Below are 15,214 nucleotides of genomic sequence, written 5' to 3' on the forward strand. Positions count from 1 at the left end.
TTTTGCAAATACGGATGCGGTTAGCCGGACCGAAGGGATCTTTCCCAATGTGGTTGAATGATAAGTTTGTATTGTATCAAGATGAAGTTCTCCCTCACGAGACTGCTCCTTCTTGCAACTTTATATTGTATATATAAGGGCACTAGTTGATACTAGGATGCACGTCCCTTAACACTTTCCTTCCACCCACCACAAATATGTCCCCTGTCGCGGTTCAGTTGCAGCGTGCTGTCGTCCTTCACGGTCCTAAGGACCTTCGTATCGAGGAACGCCCATTCTGGCCTCCGTCGCACAACCATGTACAAGTAGCGGTCCAATCGACCGGACTATGCGGCAGCGACTGTGAGTCATTTCTCCACCCCGAAAGTTTAAGCTTCGAGCAAGGTTTTCTAGTGCACTATTATTTAGAGGGTCGGAATGGTGATTTTGCACTCCAAGGACCTCTCGTCCTCGGCCATGAATCAGCAGGTGTGGTCACTGCTGTCGGTCCGGGTGTGAATAATCTTCTTCCCGGCCAACGCGTTGCAATCGAGGCCGGCATCATGTGCAAAGAGTGCAATTATTGCCAAGCTGGTCGTTACAATCTTTGTAAGGGTATGCGCTTCGCCAGCAGTGCGAAGACCTTCCCTCATCTGGACGGGACCCTACAAGACCGCATGACCCACCCGGCGCACGTTATTCACCCGTGAGCCATTTGTTTTGACGCTCCCCCATACTTTCTAACTCCACTTCAGACTTCCTGATAACTGCAGCTTCGACCAAGCCGCCTTGGCTGAGCCGCTGTCAGTTTTGATACACGCCGGTAGACGAGCCAAACTTGGCTCAGGTCAACGTGTTCTCGTGTTTGGTGTGGGCGCCATTGGTATCCTCGCTTGTGCACTAGCCAACGCATATGGTGCCTCCCGGGTTGTTGTCGTTGACATTAACCAGGCGCGACTGGACTTTGCCAAGTCCCACGGTTTCGCTTCACAAACGTACTGCTTGCCCATGGTTGATAAGGCAAAGACAACCGACGAGCAGCTTCGACGCGCAAAAGACAACGTCACGGCTGCCTTGTCCAAATTCAACGAGCCCGAGGGTTTCGACGTAGTCTTTGAATGCACGGGCGCTGAGCCCTGTATTCAGATGTCGGTCCACGTAAGTTCATAGTCTGTGCGAAGCTTCGATCGGCGCTCACTGGCGACTTTTCAGGCTGCTGTTGCGGGTGGCAAAGTCATGCTGGTTGGAATGGGGTCACGGAATGTCTTGCTTCCGCTCTCCGCGGCAGCCCTGCGTGAAGTAGACATCCACGGGTCTTTCCGTTATGCCAACACATACCCTGAAGCTCTCAAACTACTTGCTTCGGGAAAACTCCACAATATCGAAAAACTTATCACACACCGCGTTCCTCTAGAAGACACCGCTCGAGCCTTTGAATTATTGGCTCGTGGCAAAGACGAGGATGGAAACATGGTTATCAAGATTGTAATTGGGCCTTCATCATAGGTCTCGTCTATCTGTTATCTTTCATCTATATATCTAGAGGACGGACTTAGGAAGTACACGCCTTGTAGTGTGTTTCATATTTCAGCACAAGTATCTCAGATTATTCCACAGGGCATTTGTATGTTATTCACGCGCCCCACCCACAATAAACAAATGTATTCGCAGCCAATCGGTTCCACCGAGGATCTAATTGCAAGAGAGATGCTATGGTGACCCGGGGAGAAGGTGGGAAGTTGGAAGGACGTACAACCTATAGTGCCTTGAATTTGACAAACTGAAATTTTCAAAATCACATGCGATCGGCGGATACCCGTTCCAGGCTGTGCAGCGTAGAAGCGAGCACGGAACCGAAAGCCGGCGGCTTGAATTCAAACTGCAAGTTCGGTCTCAAACGCGCGGTCGGCGGTGAAAATCACTGAACACACGACGTGCCTTCTGTGAGCCTTGATCTTTATGTCAACTGAGCATCGTATCCTGTAAGTCTGTCTTCGTTACACTTATTCGGTTCGTTACACTTCGAAATTGGAAGTTGGAACGAGGGCCACTCTTCGTTTCCATTACTACCTCGCGGCAAACACTGTAATTAAATATGTCCAAGTATGATCACGATGCGGCCAATGGATCCGTCTTGTTGGTAAGAGAACTTCAGTTTTTTTTTCAGCGCGCGAGTACGAAATGTGCGCGTCTCTGTGGAATAGAGGAAACTCATGGTACTGAAGGCTGAGCGCTGAGCTAGCAAGATGGGCCCATTGAATACAACAAGGACAACTTGAAGTGACGGATAGACTTTTCCCATTGCGCTAAAACAAGCTTTGATTCTATTCTGAGGGGAAAAATGCATCCTCGAGCGGGTTGTGGCGCACGCGTCCGGACTCCGGTTCCCGTAGCGCTTGCCTCTAATCCTTTTCGAGGTCACTCTATAATGCCCCTTTTGCAAAAGCTCACCTTGACGCGGGCCGGATTTGCTGTTTGCCTGCGAGACGTATACTGGCGTCTAGTATGAAGTTAAGTTACGTCGAACAAAGACATTGACGGCAGTTGCGCACGTCAACCGTCTCTTCGAAGCACTAGTAGCCGATTTACCTCCAGCGGTCTAAGAACCTGCAAAATGGCGGGTCTCGGGTGAGGTTGTATAGGATTTTGCAATGGGTCAGGACACCCACGAAGAGCATGTGCGGCGAGAATTCGTAAGCGTGTACTATGTTGTGCATGAGTCCATAGTGATGATGAACAGAGGAATACTCATCAGAATGTCGTCAATCAGGCCTTGAATCAGCTGGAGTCTGAGCGCGCCCACTGAAGGGACAAGCCGCTATCCCACTCGAGAATTCACGTACATGCAAAGGAGTTAGTGGTAGCTGAGTTCAGCTCAAGACTTGATCACCACAATGACCACCTGCTATTGGCAGATCAGGCCCTTCCGTTGCTTTTCCTCAACAAGACGTAACGGACCGAACTATGTGGATCAAACTGCCTCAAAATTCGAAGCGAAGCGAAGACACCTCACTTCGCCAACGATGCTACTAGATCGAACACTTTGACCCACAGACAGAAGTAAAAGGTTAGAACCTCACGCAATGCACTTACCTCTATTGACACACCGCCCAAAAGCTTCCATCCGTAGGTTCATGGGAAGCGCGGGTCTTCTTCTCCCGCGATGATTGAAAGGCGCTACAAAATGCACAAGGAAAGGAAGCCGAAAGTCTGGTACAATTATCTTTTGCGGGCTTGCAGCGGAGAACATATTTGAGTTTGAGTTACTAGTCCCGTGCGCTGAGAACGCAGGAACGCGGGGGTGAATCTTCAACAACAGTTCGTGCTAATTCAAGCGCGCATAAATTCCGCCCTGGGTAACTGCTATCATTTTGGTGGTGCAAAATTCCCTTAGTTCATGCGCGCCATCAGGAGAACCGGGGCTGAGGTCGATGGGAAAAAGAAGGACATGCAACGTTGCACCACTTGAACCAATGATGTGGTTCGTGATGTACGATAGCTGGGAGAGCCATTACCCTCACATGAGCTATGATCCGTTTTATACATTTGTTGTTCCGTTCTACGGATCTGATTTCGCTGTTGCAATGAAAGATTGATGTCCATGTATGCGCCACCAAGAGAAAGGGTATGAACACATACCGTGACTATGCATCAAGGGCACGGGGCGGACTATCCACGTACTATCGATGCTATATCGGTCGCTGAGAGAAGCAGCGGAGCGGACGGATGTCGCGAGTGTGTCGCGGCGTGTGCGAAACGGGTCAGATGAGAGAATAAAGAATGTCAGATTAGTAGGGAAGAAGTTGTAGTGTTGGGCTGGCGGCTGGTCAACCGGAGTATGCCGGATCCCTGCTTGTCGAAGTAACCATGATTTCGGTTGTGCGGTTGCACACCTGAATCAAACATGTGAGTAAAATTGCTTTATCTAAACTGTTAGATGCTCACATGCGATATCATATTACATGTACATAGAGTTATCGGTTAGTCGAACCCCTGAAGCTTGTTGGCGGACATGTGCATGCGTCCTTATCTGTTACATACACCGAAGTTGTCAATAACCGAGAAAAAATCAGAAGCTGCGAGTCCGGAGAACCGCGAGTGTCTCGAGGCTGATACGAACTCTAAAACAAGGTATTCATCAAATGGGCTTACTGGTTTAACAATGATACGACGGCCTACGCGAGATCATGAAAGGTTGTGGCAGGTTGTGGCCGCAATCATGAATCGCGGTGTCTACTTATCTTGGAGTGACACGAGTCGGCAAACTTTCCCGGCCATTTCCGCCGATACCCGCTTCGACAGTGCTACTTATGCAGGCTCAGTGACCGCGGAGCACTATACTGCTCTACTTCCACTTTATCAGCCTTTGCCAAGCTGACATTTGACATGTGGACTCAGCACACCCAAGACGTGAATCGTAGCGCAGGAATGAACAGTCTGAACCCCTGCGCCTACTAGAAGTAGAGAGTATTTGATCCTCACAGGCTTCTGTCCCCGCTGCGTTCCTCTATGGTTGCAGTCATTGTCATTTGATCAACGATTAGTCAAAAGTGTCTCCGTAAGTTATGCACGACATGCATGTACATGTCCTGCTGGATAGTGATGAAAGTCTGAGTCAAGGACTGGCACTGACACTGACACATCCGTGCAGTTTAAAACTTGAATTGACAGCACTTCCTGAATTGGAGGACCATTAGTATTAGCGAGTTCCACATTATGTCCTTCGGAAGCAATGAGCATCCGGCGTTCCAATCGAGTGCACGACAAATCTACAACGGGTGCGACTCTTCCTGAAGTCACCTCTCGTTATTTGGTTACGGGCAAACCATCGTTTGTCTGTTGTGGACACTTTCACATTTGAAACATCGGTTCTTGCTCTATGTTCACATGGATGGTACAATTGTTTGTGAGCAGATACGATAGAACGTGATTGGTGCTTTCGCTCCAGATATCAAGACTCGGTGAAAGGATCCATGATTGCAGTTTATCAGTTGTTGACGTTCACAGCGGAGACTAGGACATCTACAGCCGCGAGCTGTCCCCATGGGATGAACGAAGTCGGGCCAGGACCCTCCCAGGCCGGCGAGTACCACGTAGAGCCGGAACTGCTATTTGAGGCCAGGTCAAGCAACGCGTTATACTACACAACAGAATCAGAGCGATGGACGCGAACAGTAGGGAAAGGCGTACCTGAACATCTGTATAACTCCGGATAAGAGTCCTCAAGGCAGTGTTACCAGTGTTGCAGCTCCAGGCCTCAGCTAAACCGCGGATGAGTACAGCTGAGAGCACGACCCGCGTGTCAGTTGCTATAGAGTGACGAGGGAGAGAGACACACCCTTGAATCCAACGCCGTCGTTGTCTTCTGTGACGTCGGCGCCTTCCGTAATGATACCATCACTGCCCTCCCATGCAGGCGCTTTTGTCGCCGCGGCAACGACCTCCAGCATGCTACAAAGCCAATAGTGTCGTCGACGGGATGAAGTGGAGCATAAAAACTCACAGTGAAGTCCAGCTAGTGTCGCCAGTGACGAATGCAAGGACGCTCAAACCTTCAATATACTTGCCGCTGTTGTAAGTAAACATCCAACTCGATGAAGAACGCGTGCAGTCCTGAGCATTGATTGAGTCAAGGACGAGATCCCCGGAATTCATGTTAGTGGTCTTGATGAAGTTGGCAGAGAGAATTGCAGCATGAGTGTAAGTGCTATTTCTCGTCGTAGCCGCGAGGTGGGCCGAGAGACTAAAGGGGATCAGCGGTGATTAAGATTTACTTTGGTGGAGTGCAGAAGCATACGCTATATAGAGGCTTTCTCGAATCAGATGAGCGCGTTCATGGAAGAGTAATATCAAACCATACCCAGTAGTGATAGAGTTCACGCTAGCGTCGTCATTCAAAGGGCGCTGGGCACACATAGTTCAGTTTCGCCATCATCAAGTGAGCACAAGTATTTTAGTTACCCAAAAAACACCCCCCACCATGGTTTCTAGCTGGATGTCAGACGATAGCTCGGCAAACCGAGAATTAATTGACGCACCACCATCACAGGACCCCTCAATGGGGAAGTCCTTATTGGGCTGTTTTCCAGAGCTCGCATCGGATGTAGTGATAACACTTCATTTCCCACATTAGTTATACAAGGAGCGCTACCACCGGCATAAACAACTACTCACTAGTTCGAGACGTGCTGCCAAGTTGCAATGGCGTGATTTAAAAGATTGGGATTGCCATATGCGCGGTAGCCATAATAAGCTGCCGTGGCCCACCACCTGCCATAGGAAATAAGCAGGAAACCCACACAAGATATAGAGGCATACATTGCATCATCATTATACTGGCGGAAGATAAATTATGTGACACATTAATCATGCAAAATGTCACCAGGACGACACTTACCCTGCCTCGCAATACGGATCAAAGGAAAATGGTGTCCCAAACCAGGATACACGCACCCGTACTGATCGTAGTCTGCATATAAGCTGAATGCAGCATTCAAACTACCTATTACCGCTTGTTTATTTGTCGTTGATTTTGTAAAGTAGTCCAGATTAGCCATCGCGGAAAGCACGTTCGCATTTTGCCAATATCCAAGTCCTAAAGACGATGTATTATGAGTCGCAGTCAAACGTACCGGCAACAGGTACGATACTTACCGCTGAAAGAGCCTGTGTCTGTGTCAAGAACAGCAGTAAGGGTATTGACGCAGTTTTGGGCAATTGAAACACGGTCTAAAAATGAAAGGGAAGTACTAGGATCCTGTGTGCAGTAGAACGTAGTGATCAGCAACGTGCTGCAAGATAGAACAAAGTTCCACTAACACGCCACGTAGATGGCACGCTCAGGTTTTGCGCAACTGCGAAAGGAAATGCAAGTGCAAGAGCCACTAAGCTGTTGGCTAACATCGTGGATCAGAGTCAAACCTGTGGAGCAATTAAAAAGGTAAACAATATACCCGGTCATTTAGATACATCGTGATTATTCATGCACGCCAGCCAGCATAAGTGTTGCGGGCGCCTGAGTCAGGCTTCCACGCTACCGCGCCTCGGACGGTTTGCGCACAAACGCATCACGAAACCATGACAAGCATGCCAATACTACCTGAGAATGATGGGGTAGCAATTTCGACAGGCTGATGTTAGTCAGCAGGTGTTTGAAGTCCTGAGTCACCTGACACCTTGCAAGCCCCAACTTGAACTTCTGTACGCAGCGTGGCTTCGCCAGCCCTCGAATGGCACTTCCAGATCTCACCTACATCGCTGCTCCCATGGTCAAGCAAAGCGATGCACCCTTCCGGCTGTTGACACAGCGACATGGGGCAACTCTCGCGTATACGCAGATGCTTGACCCTCACAAACTTCTTGAGGATCGAGATTACCTCGAGTTTCATCAGCGTGATCTGGCTCTTGGTCGCGGTGAGACGGACGAATCAGTGGTGGTACAGCTATGTGGGAATGACCCTGAGATTATCGTTCAAGCTGGAAAGAAGCTACAGGGCCTGTGCAACGGTATTGGTGGGCGTAATTCCTCGAATGAAATGGATTAGCCACTGAATCAGCTGCAAAGTCCTTAGATTTGAACTTAGGATGCCCACAAGAGCATGCACGTGATGGCCATTACGGTGGTTATCTTCTAGCCAAAAAAGATTGGCCACTTGTCCAGACCATAGGCAAGCAGTTTCACCTCTATTCTTAGTGAATAACCTCTCAATTGGTAGGCATGTTATTTCAGTTTCTGCGATGTCCCACCTATTGCAGCCACCGACTTCAGTAAAACTACGTCTTTGTCCTTCGTCGTCACCTCCATCATCCACTGTTGAATTTGCCGCCCTTCTGGAACAGGCAGGCGCATCTTGGGTAACCCTTCATGCGCGTCACGTATCCTCCAGACGGCGTCGTCAAGGTGCTGCAGATTTAGATGTGGTTCGCACTCTGAAGACGGCACTCAGAGTACCAGTTGTATGCAATGGCAACGTTCGCACGTGGGAGGATGTACAGAGGAACAAGGATGAGACCAAAGCTGATGGCATCATGGTAGGAGAAACTTTACTCGGAAATCCTTGGTTTGTCTGCTGTCCTCCATTTCCTGGTACCGCGCCGTTGATCACACGAACAGCATATTTACAAATGTCATCCCAGACCCTGTTCGAATATCCCTTGAATACCTGGAAATCTGCAAAGAACTTCCTGAAATTGCAACTCATCAGACTATCGAGGCTCATGTCAGACATTTTATTGAATTCCAGTGGTATGTCGTTCGTGCCGCCTTCGTCGCGTGATCACATATCTCACTGCTTTCATCAGCTCTCGGCGGCCATGGTATCATAAATTTCGCACAGCACTGTCTGCATGTGAAGGGGTTCATGATATCGAGCACTTACTACGCACAAAAGTGACCAGATGGCGGGGCAAGGCTGCGTGCAAAGATTATGATGCATGTATCGACGATCTGGAATATACCATGGATTGAAACGTTACATTTTGCGCTAATTTTCCCTCCTAGGCATGAGCGCATTGGAGATGGATGCAGTATCGCAGAGTATCCGCGAATGCGTATGGAGGGCATGCCCACGGCGAATGCAATGACGAGGCGTGAGAGGCTTGTGTTGTACGCAACATTTCCAGGCACCCTTCGTTATTCCATTCCATTCCTTTCTATGACACTGCATCGCGGTCGTGTGATGGTTATAGAAGCACCATAGAAAGGAAACGGCTTTGGTGACACATTGGTCTGAAAGCCTCTCCGACATCAGCTGTAACTTAATATTTGTCTACAGCGTTTATGCAGCACATTCGATCCGGCAAAGCACTGGGGGTTGCCCCTTATAATACAGATCACATGAATGTGCACATCTTGAATCTGGTATGACTGTGGCGCCCGCAGCCCAGAGTGTATCACGGGTCTCGATAGTGCAGACGATTTCCAGGACAAAGGATACACCGGATATTGTTCGCCAGCTTATGGAACCACTAGGGAAGCTTTCAGTATCAACTGTGTAAGGCCCGTCTTGGTCGTGATCGATACATGGGAAGAAAGGGGTCAAAGTTGCCTTTGTCGCTGTCGTCTTCGTTGATTCATGGCAATATCAATTGGGGAAGGTAAGAGAACAATAACAGAAAATCATAGATTGTGTTCGGCATCAGTCCTGAGCGATTCTGAACTCCAAGACCATCGTCCCTACAAGATCATAAATCTGAGTGAGTACTAGACCAGCACTGGCCCTGTGAATTGCAACAGGTCAATCTTTTCATCAACGTATCAAAGCGTGTAAGGAACTTGCCCGATTATCTTGATTTCATTCAAGGTTCGCTCCTTGGAATTAAAAAGAAGCCACATAATCATGTCAAACTGGTACGGTGCGTGACTGCCTGCCCCAAAGTTCAATAACATAGGCTCGGGCGCCTTATGATTATGAATGCATAAATAAACCACCAGTCTAAAATCTAAACCCACCTTGCTAAACTCGTTGGCTCCTACTCCAGGGTCTTCAAATGTGTGGAGGAGCACGCAATCATCTAGCACAATACATTGATTCTGGAGCAAACACCACTTTGAACCGCAGCTGACTCACGAATCAACACTCGGCTGTTTGGTCCCATTGCCTTGCGAATATTACAGAGGATCGTCCTTGACTCAGCGTCGGGCCAGTCGTGAAGAATGCTCCTCAACTATATTAGGTTATCAAGCTGCCCATGATGAATGAGAACAAACTTAGCTCTTACATAGTAAACATCCTTTCCAACAACGGGCAACTCCTTGAGGAAGTTGACTGGCACGAACTCCACGCGCCCGTCGAGCAGCGCTTCAGGAGCATTCTTCTCCCATGTCTGATTAAATATCAATAACCTGCCCGCTGGAATGGTGGTGTGGGTCTGATGCATGGACTCACATTTCTTGCTAGCTCTATGGTTTCTGGGAGATCCTGATTGGTTATTCTGAGATGAGGGAACATTTTCGCCAGAGGAATGGACATTGCTCCATTTCCAGATCCAATATCCACCATAGAGGATACGTTGTCCCAAGGATAATCTAACGGCCCACTTCACCGTTATGCTTAACGATTGAAAAAAGGTGATAGCTTACGATGCAGCGCTGCATAAGAGCCTTGAATATCAGTAATACCTATCATACCTCTGTGAAACACCTGTGCATAAGATTCCGTGAGTCGCCAGTCAGTCATGGGTGAATGAATTGGCATGCACATCGCGTGTCTCATCCTATACAATATGGTAAGGTATAGAAGGGCGGTGTGATGGCGAAAACTCACATCCATTTCCCAGAAGCTGCTGTATATTCCTTCCTTTCCGAGAGCAAATGCTCGGGGGGCTTTGTCAATCTCATCTGATCTTGCACACTGATGGTCGGTCATGGTCTCGTAGAGAACTGTACCGTATTCATGGAATTGCTGATGGATCCGTAAAGAACACCAAGAATTGTTTGTTGACTTGAGTATGAGGGAGAGTCGGGTGTTTGCAAAGACATCTCGCTTAACTGCGTAACAACAAAAGATTCAGAGAGAATGTTCCACCGACAGCATGATGCGTATCACCTTCTTTAAAGCAACCTCTGAGTGACAAAGCTCGTAAGACGCGTGCGGTCTTGGTCTTATCGAGGTTAACTGTGTTAGCCAACGCATCCACACTAAGACCTTCCGGGTGCTCGTCCAGAACGTCCGCGATGCGTGATCGCACAGCGACGTCTGTGCATGCCCAATTGTAATTATGAACAAACTATTTCAGGACGTAAGCCAGAGCAGATATGTATCATCTATGCCAGTGATCGGCACTTACATTGTGTACCGTGTGTTGGGGGGGAGCCAATATTGCGTTCAATTGGTGGCATGCACCTTCGAGCAGCCTGATTGCCTGTCGGAGGGCAAGTGTATCCGTCGCGAGGTCGAGGGGGTGGAAGGTACTTGAGTCGGCACTTGGGACCCCATGTCCAGTTTTCTTGTATTCTCCCATTGCTTCGCGTGCAGAGGAGTTGATGATATCCAAGAGAGCTTCAACCTTGACTTCATTCGATTCCGCCATTTTGAGGAGTGCGTTTTTTTTCCCTGTCTGTTGTTCGGATTTTATATTCCAAGTACATCCCCATGGTGAAAACTATCTAGTGGCGTATCAGTAAACCGGTGAGCCACTGATATTCTTATAGTTTGCAAGCTCCTATATGTAAAAAGAGATCCGCTCGCCCGCAGACAGTCATCAACTGCAATTGCGGTAATCGTGCGAGCATTGATGAAATAAACGCCATCCTTGGCTGGCGCAGTTCTACCCCTGAAAGTGAAAGTAAGCCCAAAGGTGAACTTCGGGCCATGGGTGTTATCTGGGCACTTACGTAGCGCTACGGATCCTGTTGGCAATGGCGCGACGTCTAGCCTGTAATTTGGTGAACGCAATCGTTTCCGACTGAATCCAGACCGTCGAGTACAGGCATAAGTGCCAGCCATACTTAATCTGGGTACGTAGGTGCCGCTGTCGTTCACAACGCATGTACTCAGTAATCAGCAGGAGAAGATCTTCCACCCTGTCGTGCTGTGAGGTTCTCTACGTCATCAATCAGCTGGCCATAGTCGTCAAATCACCACACCAACCTAGTATATCTAGTCGTTTCATGAAGCCATAAATTCCTGCTACCCTCCCGCGTGCCCCCCGGATCAGAGTTCCTGAGGAGGTGGGCGCTAATCAGGATACCTCTTCCATTACAAGGTGTAGTTGTGAAAGTATAGTCGGACTCCTTGTTGCTAATCAATATTAATGTGATGTAGGCCGCGGCGTTGAGACCGAGAGAGTTGCCGGCCGGTAACGTGATTGGTTGCCGCGAAAACCACGTCGGTTTACGACTCCTGCCAGTGCCACTTACTACTTCGACCCGTTGCCTTCTGGTTCGCCTTTCTCTCCCGCTCTAACGATAGAGGAGGTGTTATACGCATCGACATTATAGCTCTGTGCATACAGTCATGGCACAAATAACGACGCTTTCATTTCTCGTCTTCTTCGCATTTATTGCTCCTTTCACGCACGCCATCAAATTCGCCCTTCCAGCATCCCGCTTGCCTATCCCAAAATGCATATGGAACGCTGCACACACTCATGCACTTGTTATCGTCACCGCCAACGTTGGTCCTGGGTCACACCAACGGGTAGACATCGAAATTTTGGATTCAACACACCACAACGTCTACCTCTCAAAACGGGACATTAAAGGCGAGACGAGACTTGCTGTCACAGCACATGGCGAGGGAGAGGTTGGGGTGTGTTTCAAGAATTACCTATCTCCTGGTACGTTTGTTGCTCCCATTTGTCTTACTGGCCGTCACCTATGGCGTTATAGAAATCAAACTAGACATGGCACGGAATATGACGCGCACTGTCGATCTCGATATTGATATCGGGGCTGACGCTGTTGACTACAAGTGTGTATCCTGCTTGTTAGCCAATGATAGCTTCCTGACTTCCTCCTTGTCATGAAGCGCGATTGCAAATCAAGAATCACTCTCTGGGCTCGAGACAGAAATGCGAAAGCTGGAAGGCGTTGTGAAAGAGATAGTTGACGAGCTCGAATATCTCAAGAAGCGCGAAGAACGCTTTGCGGACACTAATCGTCAGTCTTCCCTCGGACCCTTGCACATAACTTCTTATCAATTTCATGTCTTTGCAGTTGTGACGAATCGACGCGTGCAGAATTTTGCCTGGTTCACCATTCTTTCACTTGCAGGCCTTGGCGTTTGGCAAATTTTCCACCTCCGGTCGTTTTTCAAGCGCAAGTACCTCATCGATTGATGGGTATATGAAGCGTGCAACGTGGATGACTACTTATAATTGGGGAGATGTGTGGTAGGACGATATTGTCCTCTCCATCACTGTGATGTACTTCATTTCGTTGTATAGGAGATGTTATTGCCCGTCTTTTCTGCTTCGTTGCCTAAGCTATTTACAGGGTACTTGCCTGGTGCTCATCCATTGCTCGTCGACGTGAAACAAGTGTTTGGTACAAGACCATGAGCATGACGCAGCACTGGGAAACCGATTTTACAAGTGGAGAGCCAGTGCGGCATTGTGCACTCTGATTGCCTTCAATTGCATGGCTCAGAATGAAAATGAGCTAGTTCGATACACGTGCCCCATCGCATAATGAGCGTGTGTTGAAGCGCGTGCTCAAGAATACGATTTTTCCGCCGGTACCACGCGGACCGGTCATGTTCAGCTGATCACTCTCAAAATCCAATATTCAATCGTGAACCATGCAGCTGAAGGGATACTCCCTCTCTCACTTTTACGCTACTAAGGAAGGTAAGTATGTCCCTCAAAACTTCAGCTTCCAGCTTCATCTCGAAGATCGAGGTTCGTTTCACAACGCGTAGCAGGCTTCCTGACATATTCACTTTCAAAAATAGGTCTTCCGTGTGCCTCCGCGTTGGCTCTTCGTGCGCATAGAGACAGCCGATGGGCTCATTGGCTGGGGAGAATGCACCCTCGAAGGACATACCGAAGCAATTGAGGGCGCTTTCGCTGACCTTGCACAGCGTTTTCTTGGTTGGGATGCGGATGGTATCGAAGATATCTGGCAAACTGCGTACCGCGCTCGCTTTTATCGCGGTGGACCTGTCTTAATGGTAGGCGTCTCTACATGCTTCCCTGTCTACCATTCGTCTAAACGTATGTCACGACCAGTCAGCTCTGTCTGGTCTTGATATTGCACTCTGGGATATCAAAGGCAAGAAGCTCGGAGTTCCAGTGTGGCAGCTTCTAGGTGGTAAAGTCAGGGATCGTGTCCGTGTGTATGGGTGGATTGGTGGTGACCATCCGAGTGCTGTACGTGAAGCAGCACGTGAGCGTAAAGAGCAGGGGTTCACTGCTGTAAAAATGAATGCTACTGGTAAGCCCTGAGACCTTGCGATACAACGAGTCTGGATTGTAGGCAGAGGCTCTCGCGTGGCTTGACTCTCCCGAGCTCTTGAAAGGGACCGTAGAACGCGTGCGTGAAGTTCGCTCGCTAGGGATGGATGTCGGAGTGGACTTTCATGGACGGGTGCACAAGGGTATGGCTCGCCAACTCGCCAAGCTTCTTGAGGGCGAAGGTGTTTTGTTCATTGAGGGTGAGAGATATTCTTAGTACCAAAGCATGCGGTCCATTCGTACAAATACTGAATTTAATCTAGAACCCCTTCTGCCTACTCAACCTTCGGAGTTTGCGGACCTTGGGCATCTCGTCTCTACTCCTATTGCAGCTGGGGAGCGGCTCTACTCGCGACATGAATTTCGCCCTTACTTCGAAGGACATGCGCTAGATGTCGCACAACCGGACGTAAGCACTCACCTCTCAGCTGATCTCCATGGTCCATTCTTGTGCCTTCTTTTGGCCTCGCCTTTTATTTTAACCAACTGACAAAAATGTGTAAGGTCTCTCATTGCGGTGGAATATCGGAGTTGGCGCGTATCGCCTCCATGGCAGAAACATACGATGTCGCACTTGCCCCGCACTGTCCACTAGGACCGATTGCTTTGGCAGCATGTATTGCTGTTGGCGTGTCGAAGCTCAATTGTGGGTATTAGCGGTACAGTCCACGCTTTTAGAACAGGCACTAACAATTGTTTTGGCGTCTAGATTTTATTCAAGAAATGAGCTGGCAGGTGGGTTTCTCGCTCTCCCTTGAGATACGGCGCTTAGCAGACGGGCTGGATGTAGATGCATTACAACAGCGATGATGCAGACCTCTTCACGTATCTCGCAGATCCGAGTGTATTTGCTGTGAAGGATGGGTATGTCACAACTCCCAGCGGTGAGTCTCGCCCTGTTTTGGTCCGTTCTATTTTTTGCATAGATCTGATTACCGATACGCGCATTGCACACTTTGCTACCTCTTTCTTAAAAATGACCATGCCGACGGTCTTCTTTCCAATCCACAACGAACATGCATTTTGACTGCAACAATTTAATCTTGCTATACTCTGCTGAACGCCTGACATGACATGTACATAGGTGCTGGATTGGGTATTGTTGTTAACGAGGAGCTTGTGCGCACCCGTGCCAAAGAATATAGTCGAGCCGGCGTTGAGGCGTGGCGTAACCCGATATGGAGGGGGGAGGATGGAAGCATCAGGGAGTGGTAAAATTTCACTTCACTACCTAGCTGCGAGGAAATGCTGGGCAGTAGCTTGTACATATTATACAGAGCTACCGCGGTGCAACAGTCAACTTGTCGACAATACTACTGTGGGAAATATCTCAAGGATT

The 15,214-nt window shown here is 48.8% G+C and overlaps 6 protein-coding genes across 6 annotated transcripts; 4 read left to right on the forward strand and 2 right to left on the reverse strand.

The window, feature by feature from the left end:
* The first annotated feature begins 75 nt into the window (after positions 1-75).
* Positions 76-1,710, forward strand: DEU56DRAFT_983551 (GroES-like protein). The gene is made up of 4 exons (XM_041359957.1): positions 76-342; positions 394-685; positions 735-1,137; positions 1,192-1,710. The coding sequence occupies exons 1-4, from the start codon at positions 198-200 to the stop codon at positions 1,483-1,485; spliced, it is 1,134 nt and encodes a 377-aa protein (XP_041204049.1). The 5' UTR covers positions 76-197; the 3' UTR covers positions 1,486-1,710.
* Positions 1,711-4,842: 3,132 nt separating this feature from the next.
* DEU56DRAFT_827270 (endo-1,6-alpha-mannosidase) lies at positions 4,843-7,101 on the reverse strand. The gene is made up of 13 exons (XM_041354382.1): positions 6,799-7,101; positions 6,634-6,736; positions 6,433-6,574; positions 6,298-6,315; positions 6,154-6,249; positions 6,018-6,094; positions 5,941-5,966; positions 5,840-5,883; positions 5,777-5,788; positions 5,483-5,722; positions 5,318-5,430; positions 5,170-5,261; positions 4,843-5,119 (listed from the first exon to the last, which is right to left on the reverse strand). The coding sequence occupies exons 1-13, from the start codon at positions 6,880-6,882 to the stop codon at positions 4,967-4,969; spliced, it is 1,200 nt and encodes a 399-aa protein (XP_041204050.1). The 5' UTR covers positions 6,883-7,101; the 3' UTR covers positions 4,843-4,966.
* Positions 7,102-7,135: 34 nt separating this feature from the next.
* Positions 7,136-8,644, forward strand: DEU56DRAFT_594905 (FMN-linked oxidoreductase). The gene is made up of 5 exons (XM_041346993.1): positions 7,136-7,491; positions 7,551-7,646; positions 7,709-8,039; positions 8,093-8,224; positions 8,281-8,644. Exons 1-5 carry the CDS (start codon positions 7,209-7,211, stop codon positions 8,444-8,446), a joined length of 1,008 nt encoding a protein of 335 aa, XP_041204051.1. The 5' UTR covers positions 7,136-7,208; the 3' UTR covers positions 8,447-8,644.
* Positions 8,645-9,001: 357 nt separating this feature from the next.
* DEU56DRAFT_963540 (O-methyltransferase-domain-containing protein) lies at positions 9,002-11,010 on the reverse strand (the record flags this gene model as incomplete). Its single annotated transcript, XM_041359394.1, has 10 exons — positions 9,002-9,379; positions 9,431-9,492; positions 9,549-9,645; positions 9,700-9,804; positions 9,867-10,006; positions 10,061-10,121; positions 10,180-10,194; positions 10,245-10,468; positions 10,527-10,707; positions 10,768-11,010. 10 exons carry the CDS (start codon positions 11,008-11,010, stop codon positions 9,236-9,238), a joined length of 1,272 nt encoding a protein of 423 aa, XP_041204052.1. The 3' UTR covers positions 9,002-9,235.
* An 805-nt stretch (positions 11,011-11,815) lies between these two features.
* Positions 11,816-12,995, forward strand: DEU56DRAFT_827298 (emp24/gp25L/p24 family/GOLD-domain-containing protein). Its single transcript, XM_041354383.1, has 4 exons — positions 11,816-12,258; positions 12,311-12,392; positions 12,450-12,580; positions 12,638-12,995. The coding sequence occupies exons 1-4, from the start codon at positions 11,937-11,939 to the stop codon at positions 12,757-12,759; spliced, it is 657 nt and encodes a 218-aa protein (XP_041204053.1). The 5' UTR covers positions 11,816-11,936; the 3' UTR covers positions 12,760-12,995.
* A 185-nt stretch (positions 12,996-13,180) lies between these two features.
* DEU56DRAFT_827300 (enolase C-terminal domain-like protein) lies at positions 13,181-15,199 on the forward strand. The gene is made up of 9 exons (XM_041354384.1): positions 13,181-13,320; positions 13,374-13,592; positions 13,651-13,855; positions 13,902-14,075; positions 14,139-14,284; positions 14,380-14,521; positions 14,585-14,610; positions 14,666-14,759; positions 14,960-15,199. Exons 1-9 carry the CDS (start codon positions 13,276-13,278, stop codon positions 15,088-15,090), a joined length of 1,182 nt encoding a protein of 393 aa, XP_041204054.1. The 5' UTR covers positions 13,181-13,275; the 3' UTR covers positions 15,091-15,199.
* Positions 15,200-15,214: the final 15 nt, after the last annotated feature.

The sequence above is a fragment of the Suillus clintonianus genome, assembly GCF_016758775.1.
Source record: "Suillus clintonianus strain FC179 chromosome Unknown DEU56scaffold_97, whole genome shotgun sequence".
Taxonomy (NCBI): Eukaryota; Fungi; Basidiomycota; class Agaricomycetes; order Boletales; family Suillaceae; genus Suillus; species Suillus clintonianus.